The 9,682-nt window shown below is 45.4% G+C and overlaps 1 protein-coding gene across 1 annotated transcript; it reads right to left on the reverse strand.

The window, feature by feature from the left end:
- Nucleotides 1-1,322: 1,322 nt before the first annotated feature.
- CRYBA1 (crystallin beta A1) lies at nucleotides 1,323-9,208 on the reverse strand. Its single transcript, XM_003277068.3, has 6 exons — nucleotides 9,177-9,208; nucleotides 6,817-6,881; nucleotides 5,717-5,835; nucleotides 3,637-3,778; nucleotides 2,072-2,214; nucleotides 1,323-1,657 (listed from the first exon to the last, which is right to left on the reverse strand). The coding sequence occupies exons 1-6, from the start codon at nucleotides 9,205-9,207 to the stop codon at nucleotides 1,510-1,512; spliced, it is 648 nt and encodes a 215-aa protein (XP_003277116.1). The 5' UTR covers nucleotide 9,208; the 3' UTR covers nucleotides 1,323-1,509.
- Between the last annotated feature and the right edge of the window lie 474 nt (nucleotides 9,209-9,682).

The raw sequence follows: 9,682 nt of genomic DNA on the forward strand, positions 1-9,682 counted from the left end.
AATATGTGAAGAATTTAAGTCTTAAGTGTACTATGGTCCTGTGATTTTTTTTTAATTTTTTTAACCATACAGGTTTTTACAGTGCTTAGAATTAGCTTGCTTATTGAAAAATCTAGAGCTATCCTGCCTTTTTGCAGGACATTAAGCCTTATGCTCTTCCAATTGAAATAAATCAAAATTGAGCTAAGCAGTTGAGCAACTAGAATGTTAAGCTGCCAAGATTCTGGATTTATTCATAACTTTATGTTGAAATATGTGGCAGTACACACTGGAGAAACTTCCTGTTTCTTTAGTACTGATTTGTCACAAGGTGAAAGGAAAATCAATGCCAACTTCAACATTATTAGAAAGAGCAGGAGACGGGAGGAAAAGACATAAAAACATTTACCAAAAGTGTCAGTCACTATAGAGATTGATAACATTTAGGTCATATGCTTTATTGTTCTTTGAGATAAGGAATAATTGTCCTTGGCCTGGTGAGTGACTTGCAAGGACACAAAAGAGAATGTGGAGTTTTATGGAAGCTTGACTTAAAAAATTCTCATCCAGGTGGGCGCAGTGGCTCAACACCTGTAATCCCAGCACTTTGGGAAGCCACAGTGGGTGTATCACTTGAGCCCAAGAATTCGAGACCAGCCTGGGCAACATAGTGAGACCTCATCTCTACAAAAAGTACAAAAATTAGCCAGGCATAGTGGCAGGCACCTGTAGTCCCAACTACTCAGGAGGCTGAGGCAGGAGGATCACTTGAGCCCAGGAGATCGACGCTGCAGTAAGCCAGATCACACCACTGCACTTTAGCCTGGGTGACAGTGAGACCCTGTCTCAACAACAACAAAAATTCTCATCCACAGGCCAGGCGTGGTGGCTTACGCCTGTAATCCCAGCACTTTGGGAGGCCGAGGTGGGCGGATCACGAGGTCGGGAGATCGAGACCATGGTGAAACCCCATCTCTACTAAAAATACAAAAAATTAGCTGGGCGTGGTGGCGGGCACCTGTAGTCCCAGCTACTCGGAGAGGCTGAGGCAGGAGAATGGCGTGAACCCGGGAGGCGGAGCTTGCAGTGAGCCGAGATCGCGCAACTGCACTCCAGCCTGGGTGACAGAGCGAGAGTCCGTCTCCAAAAAGAAAAAAAACACAAAATTAGCCGGGTGTGGTGGCACATGCCTGTAATCCCAGCTACTCGGGAGGCTGAGACAGAGAATCACTTGAACCAGGGAGGCGGAGGTTGTGGTGAGCCGAGATAGCGCCATTGCACTCCAGCCTGGGCAACAAGAGCAAAACATCTAAAAAATAAAAAATAAAAAAATTCTCATCCACTTAGGTGTGATTTATGTGAAGCATGGTAGTTAATTCAGTCTACAAAGTTTTTTTTTAAATGACGTTTATTGTGGATTTCAGCAGCTAACATGAAAGCAATGTCTGTGAGCAGAACATAAAACTTATTCTAGAGTGCTTAGCAAGGTCTCGTGCTTGAGAAATTATCCTACTTGGAGCTTTTAATCAGCTACTCTTGGATTCGGCGAATCGATTGGATCTGCGAAGTCTGGGCATGAGAGCCCCACTCTCTCCAATGTTTATAGTCTCCTCCGTGATGGTCACATTCCAAGATATACTGATACCCACGATAGCCAGGATATTGGTAGCAAACCCAGCTAGGAAATTCAAAGTACATTTTTATTAAAACTAATTAGGAATCTGGTTAATACCCCAAAACCTGAGCCTCTTTACTCAACACAATGGTATGAGATGCTTTTAGGCTTAGAAAAAAATAGCCATCCTAAATGTGTCAGGCACTATTTGTAAGCATAATATGGCTATAGCTAATTAGCCTTAATCATCAAAACAGGTATAAGTAGTCAACGTAAATTCTTGCATAGAGGCATGTCTGGGGGCGATAAATCTGCAACCTTAAGTGGTAGTTGGTATAAAGAACTTGAGATTCAAAATTATGTAGAACTAGAATGTGACATCTATACCGATACGTATGAAATCTGATTAAAACATAACCATTGATGCAACCCCAGGAGTTACTTTGAAGTATATTCCAACCCTGTTTTTGTACTTACGCCCCACTTTGTATCTTCATGGAGCCGACTTCCTTGTTGAACCAACCCATGGCTTGCAAGGAGGGGTAGTCGTCAGAGATCTCCCACTGGCGTCCAATAAAGTTTTCCTTCTCAAAGATAGTCATCTTAGACTCCTTATGATTCTGTAATTCAGAAATTGTTTAAAAATGTTTAGTACTAGTGCTATGGCTATCATATGTTTCAAAATTGAAACACTTTTTTGGATTACACAAGGAAGCACATGATAAAAAGATTAAGGCAACAGATTTGTGAGAAAAAAGTTACCCATAATTTTGTTTATTCCAATTTAAATACCATAACATTTAGAATGTACAAATAACTGATACACTATTTTGGAACAATGAAGAAGATTTGACAGTGAGAAAAAGTACTAACAAAATGCAGCCAACCAAGGGATTAATGTTCACTAATGTGAAAAAAGATCTCACAAATTAATACAAAAAGTAAGCCCAAATATGTATGTGTGCGCTTGCGTGTGTATGTGTGTTGTTGGAAATAACCTGTATGTCCAGTAGGGGACATGAATACTACACAGCATTAAAAAGGCAGAGACTAACCTGTATGAACTTAAAAAATGGACAAAACTGTTTGGTAATAGAAAGTGATAGGGGAACAATTGAGTGGAAAGGGACACCAGGGAACTATGATGAAATGTTCTTTATATGGTTAGGGTGTTGGTTACATGGATCTATATATTTTTCAAAACTCATGAGAATATTCACTTAGGATCTGTGCATTTTACTGTATGTCAGTTATACCTTAGGGTGGGCAAATGAAATGTTTTTAAAAGTGAGATTGAAATAATTTCCAGACAGGGAACTATTTATTTGGATTAGAGCTATTTAGGTTAACTTCTCCACCAGTTGAATTTTGGCAAGACTTTGAACCAAGGTGAGATTATTAACCAAAATCACGAGAAACTCACACATAGACTGAATATTTGGAAAGGTTCTAACTCAACCTAACTCCTAATACAGGGATCATTTTCAACACACCCCTTAAGGTCATCCTGCTTTCTGCTTGACCTGTTTCCAAAGACCAGAAACATCCCAGCCTGATGCATTATTGAGTAATACTTAAGTGTGCAGAACAAGAAGATTATTGTCAATCAATGTAGATCGATACTGGAAGACTTGCCTATTTCTTCAATCATTCCCACTTACTGAAAGGTTACTTCAGCATTTTCCTGTTTCTGCAGTAAAAATGTTACACAGATTGAAATTTAACTGGCCAAGGGTTTACTTTTTGCTACAGGGTAAGCACTTTCACTCATTTACTAGTGTTTCACAAGTTTACTGGGCTCTTGAATATCCACTTATTGCCACCTGTAAGACCCTTAGTTTTAGCTTAAGGGAAGTACCACCTGGTGGAGAAAAATCAAATAGCAGGCTTAGAGAATAAAGTGATGTTTTCTCTTTTTTTACTTTTGTCTTTTTTCCTGCCACATTCAGCATAACTGATGAGAAATAGCATGAACGTCAGTCTGTCCACACCCTCTTGTCCCATCCCTCATATGCACAGAAGTGGAAATTTCAGAGACTCACAGCTGAACAGATGGGGCGGAAGGACATGAGACGCTCAATGTGGTAGGCATTACTCCCACTCCAGGCATCCCAGCGAGGGTATTCTCCTCTCTCCAGGATAAACTGTTGCCCACAGAAGCTGGTATGCTCATAACCAATCCAGCTGCCAAAGACATGTAGTGTTTGTTCATGGTGTTCGAAGCCTATATGGCCTTGGGGAGAAGGCATCTTTTGTTTTAGATAAGTTAATAGTGGGGTAAAATATCAAGCCAATCCTAGTAGAGCTGTACGAAGTAATTTGTCACAAGAATTGAGGAATGAGTTGACAGGTATACTAAGCAGGTTAGTGAATGTAATATTTGTTTGGGGATTATCACTGAAAGGGTCTATCTACTTCACTGGTCTGAGTGAAGTGTATTAGCAAAGCCAATCTAAAATTATATTTCCTGGCTGGGTGTGGTGGCTCACGCCTGTAGTTCCAACGCTTCAGGAGGCCAAGGCAAGCAGATCGCTGGAGCCCATGAGTTGGAGACCAGCCTGGGAAACATGGCGAAACCCCGTCTACAAAACTCAAAAATTAGCCAGGCGTGGTGACCCACTACTGCAGTCCCAGCTATTCAGGGGGCTGAGGGTTGAGCCTTGGAGGTGGAGGCTGCAGTGAGCCATGATTGCCACTGCACTCCAGCCTGGGTAACAGTGACACCTTGTCTCAAAAAAAAATTTTTTTTTCTTTTTCTCCAAATCACCTATTCTCTACCTGTTTCAGGATCTAGTGACTGACTATTGCAAGCTTGTCCAACCTGTTGCCCAAGGGCTGCATGCAGCTGAGGACAGCTTTGAACGCAGCTCAACACAAATTTGTAAACTTTCTCAAAACATTATGAGTTTTTTTTTGTTGTTGTTAGCTCTATGTGGCCCAAGACAATTCTTTCAGTGTGGCCTAGGGAAGCCAAAAGATTAGACACCCCTGGACTATTGCTTTGGCTCAAGCCAAACCTGTTGGCTTCTTCTTAAGAAAGCACAGGGATGAACAAGCAACTGATGGATTACAAGTCTTTTTTTTTCCTGTGACTTGCGAGTTCTTTCTCCTAGTGCCCCATACCTATACTTAAAACTTGAAACACTCAGCTCAAACCCCTTCCTGCCCTGTCTACCCTGGAAGAGACCTCATCAGGCATCCCAGGCTACAGCTGGTAACAAAGCAAAGAGTCAGACTCAAGTTAAGCTGTTGACCTGGGCCTCTGTTTTTCCTGATGTTTTAGCTCTCTTGCCCATTCAATCTCATTTCAGATAACCATCTATGATCAGGAGAACTTTCAGGGCAAGAGGATGGAGTTCACCTCAGTTTTTCACAATTGGGTCTCAGTTAGTGATGACACCTTAAAGTGTTACATCTTTTAAAGGACTGAAGAGCTTAATTTTGGTGGCAAGTAACTTGTGGAAGCCTATCCACATGCAAGGCCAATTCTGCCTAGTCAAGGGGGAGTCTTTTCCTTAGGTATTTTCAGGCTAATGATAAAGGCCTCAACTACTCTGCCCAGTCAGAGGAGAAAAATGAGAGGGTCTCCCTCACCAAGATTAACCATCAACAAGAAACTGCCTGAAAGATGAATCAGGAGCTAATATGTCTCTGGAGTCATGGGGTTAAGGTTTTCTTTTCATAAAGAAATTAGCTAACAGTGTCTGCTCTGGGATATGCAGGAGGAGAGTTAGCCATGAAGAGGCAGCCACTTGACACTTTCTTCTCTACCAATTTTCTGCAGGCAAGAAAAACTCAAGGGTCTTGTGGCTGTTCTGAGGGCACCCGAGGTAGCAGCCTGTGAGCTCCAGAAGCAAAATTTTGATTATTGCCACTGCCCCACCCCATTGTATGTATTTCTTTATCCAGCCCCTGAAATCTAGTACCATGCCCCTGAGAACCTCATGTTCCTTCTAGCTTTGGCTTACTGAATTATGCATGTAGTGATTTCTTTCGAGGCCTCTCTCCGAGAAATGACTAGAGCCTAGGGGAACATCCTTCTTCCCCTATCCCCACTCTATGGTCCCATGTCTGAAGGGGCCTGAAATAAGGGGCTGCGGTTCTGCAGAAGTCCATACTCACGCGCCACATTCCACCTTCAGGGACCGGACGTTATCAAAACTGCGCTCAGAGACGTTTGGACAGGAGCTGGTGAACTCCATCCTCTTGCCCTGAAAGTTCTCCTGATCATAGATGGTTATCTGAAATGAGATTGAATGGGCAAGAGAGCTAGAGCATCAGGAAAAACAGAGGCCCAGGTCAACAGCTTAACTTGAGTCTGACTCTTTGCTTTGTTACCAGCTGTAGCCTGGGATGCCTGATGAGGTCTCTTCCAGGGCAGACAGGGCAGGAAGGGGTTTGAATTAATGCCACTGGTTGGTGTTCATTTGCCCAGAGTAGGGATGAGGTGGAGGGAGGATTGGTTTATGATAGAAATGGTCTGCCAGGGATAATATCTAGACCAATGGACAGGCCAAGGACTTATGGGCTCCCATTCCACCACAGTTCCTTCATAAGCATGGCCCAGAGGCCAGGATTCTGGGAGTCCCAGGAGCTCCTTATAGATTCTTAGCTTCTCCAGCCACACCCCCTACAGAAACTTAGAGTGTAAAGGAGAGTTATGGTCAACCCTTTTTGTACTTTGAGCTAAAACCTGGCTTGTGGACCTGGCCAGAGGACCACTCCCAAAGCTGTGAGCTGGCCTCAGGGTTGACCCAATGAGGAGAGTGGGGAGTGTTGGAGAGAAGCCAATGAGAGGCCTGAGGGTCAGCCACTTTGGCCAATGGTTAAAGCCAACCTCAGGCTGGGAGGCTGAGTCCTGTAATTTATTTGGGATCTAGTAGTAAATATCTTTTTTTTTTTTTTTTTTTTTGAGACGGAGTCTCGCTATCTTTATGGGCCCTCATTTTCTCCATGGACATAACCTTTGCTGGGCTGCTGTATTTTAAGATGACTTCAGTGGGGAGGAGAGAGGAGTTAGGAAACTAGGTATCATCTCCCACCCATCATTGGCGTCCACAGAGAGATCCTTCCTTCGACAGCACTGGAGCTTGTGTGGACCTTTCCCCTACAAACTGGGGTTTTTCTGGTCAGTCACTGCCTTATGGACGAGCACAGGCCTGGGGCCTGCTCTGTGCAGCATCTCACCCCTGCCCTGTTGGATGTGATGGGGGTGGGCTTACCTTCCATGGCCCCAGGGACCCCGGCGTAGGGTTGGTCTGAGCCATCTTGGTGGTCGGAAGGGTTTCTGGAAGACAGAGCACACACGAATGATGTGGCCTCTGGGGAGGAGGGTGAGGTGAGGGAACGCCTCGAAAGGTAAAGGAGACTTGAAGTCTGCAAGACAGACTTTGGTTGGAATTCTGGCTCTGCTGCTCACTAGCTGTGCCTTGGGGTTTTTGTTGTTGTTGCTATTTTGAGACAGGGTCTTGCTCTGTCATCCAGGCTGGAGTGCAGTGGGGCAATCTCACTTCACTGCAACCTCTGTCTCCTGGGCTCAGGTGATCCTCCTGCCTCAGCCTCCCATGTAGCTGGGACTACAGGCGTGCACCACCATGTCCAGCTAGTTTTTGTATTTTTAGTAGAGATGGGGTTTCACCATGTTGGCCAGGCTGGTCCCGAACTCCTGACCTCAAGTGATCCACCCACCTCGGCCTCCCAAAGTGTTGGGATTACAGGCGTGAGCCACCGCGCCCAGCCTGAGCCTCAGTTTTTCCATTGGTAAAGCTTCGACATGCAGTTATTGTAAAGATCAGAAATAATAGGCCGGGCACAGTGGTTCACGCCTGTAATCCCAGCACTCTGGGAGGCCGAGGCAGGTGGATTACCTGAGGTCGGGAGTTTGAGACCAGTCTGGCCAACGTGGTGAAACCCTGTCTCTACTAAAAATACAAAGATTAGCCGGGTATGATGGCACACACCTGTAGTCCCAGCTACTCGGGAGGCTGAGGCAGGAGAATCACTTGAACCCAGGAGGCAGAGGTTGCAGTGAGCTGAGTTCATGCCACTGCACTCCAGCTTGGGCAACAGAGTGAGACTCCATCTCAAAAAAAAAAAAAAAAAAAAAAAACAAGGATCAGAAACAATAATGCAGGTAAAGCACTGACAAGCATTGTGACCCTGTCCTCTCATTTGCTTTCAGATGATAGCATTGCCTCTGTCCGCAATATAAACTCTTTGGCAACCACCTAGGCCAGACCCCTCATGTGACTGGCCAAACAGCCAGCCATGCCAGGATCCCAAGCCCCAAACTCCCTCATAACCTTTCACGGTCTCATCCTTATCTGGCCTCTTTCTGCTTTTTCTTTTTTTTTCTTCTTTTGAGATGGAGTTTCACTCTTGTTGCCCAGGCTGGAGTGCAATGGCGCAATCTCGGCTCACCGCAACCTCCGCCTCCCAGGTTCAAGAGATTCTCCTGTCTCAGCCTCCCTAGTAGCTGGGATTACAGGCACGTGCCACCACGCCCGGCTAATTTTGTATTTTTAGTAGAGACGGGGTGTCTCCATGTTGGTCAGGCTCGTCTTGAACTCCCGACCTCAGGTGATCTGCCCGCCTTGGCCTCCCAAAGTGCTGGGATTACAGGCATGAGCCACCACGCCTGGCCATTCCTTTCTGCTTTTCTATCTCCTAGATCCTACCCAGCCTTGACCTTGCCTCCTCAGGCTTTCCTGCCTTCTCCAGCCCACAGCCACTTGCTTGCTTTCTTGATTTCTAGCACTCATCACAGTACCAATCTGTGTTCTGGTTGGATGTCCTGGTGAGCACCTCAATGGCAAGGCCTGGGTCTTCTGGGGGATTGGTATAGCATCGTGCTGAGCACATGTGGGGATGAGGGATTGGGGGACATTGAAAAAGACTTATTGAAGGAAAGTGAAGAAGAAAAGAGTTACAATGCTTAACACTCAACAATGGCTATCTACATGTCCAGCCCTGTTTTAAATGCCTTACATGCATTCACGCATTTAATCTTCACATAAAGCCTATGAATTAAGAATTATCATTATCCCCATTTTACAGATGAGGATACTGAGGCTCACAGAGGTTAGGTAGATAGTAAAGATGGTAGGATGAGTTTAAAAAAAGGAAGGACAGAGCAAGAAAGAGGAAGGAAAAGAGGGCGGAGGAAGGGAAGAAGGAAGACAGGCAGGTGTGTATTAGGTTTCTTAGGACAGACATTCATGGCCCTCCTCCTGGCTGGTATTGGGCCCAGGAATGATGCATGTAAACTCTGTAATATATTTTTCCATTCTGAATCTCTGAATAAGCAACATTTCCCAGGTCCTGCCCCCATACCTTCTCCCTGCTCATTTCTTGGGGGCCCATGCCCATCCCCCAGCCTTAGTTGCTAGGGCAGTGGTTATTGCTGTATAAGTGACTCCTCTTGGGGTGACAAGAGAAGGCTGCCTTCCGCCAGAGTGCCCCACTCTTCTCCAGCCACCCTAGAAGGCTCTACACACTAGGCAGGAGAACTGGGCCCTCTCCTGGGCATGTCTCTGCAGGGCAAGGAGAGGAAGGGCAAGGGCACCCTGAGGGCCTTACTCACCCAGCTCCTGCTGCTCAGCCTGGGTCTCCATCTGGTACCACTTGCTCTGTGGCCCTCCTCTTTATAGCCCTGTGGCCTCTGGCCTCTGGCCCTGTCAGCACTCTGCTCTCCCTCTGCCTTTGTTCCTCATGATCCCCAGAGCTTTGGTGGCTCAGCTTGCTCGGGCCTTTGTTTAAACCAGGGATACAGAAATCCAGAGAGGCCCCTCTGTTGTGGGCATGGCTGGCTGCTGCAGGCCTTGGCTGCTCTAGTCTTTGTTAATCTCAGAGCAGCCAGGGGGTGAGGACAGAGGTCTCTGCCATGAGTATTTGTCTCTTGTCCTTCTCCAGGTTCCTCACACCACCTTGGGATCTTCCTAAGATCCTAAGACCCTGGGAGACCCCATGTCATATAAAACACATCAAAATGCACCTCACTTCCATACAGGATATGCATTTTTTGTTTAAAAATGTGAAAGAATTATTGTAATTCTAAACTCAATATGAGAAAAAATGGTTCATTATATT

Source organism: Nomascus leucogenys, chromosome 19, assembly GCF_006542625.1.
Source record: "Nomascus leucogenys isolate Asia chromosome 19, Asia_NLE_v1, whole genome shotgun sequence".
NCBI lineage: Eukaryota > Metazoa > Chordata > Mammalia > Primates > Hylobatidae > Nomascus > Nomascus leucogenys.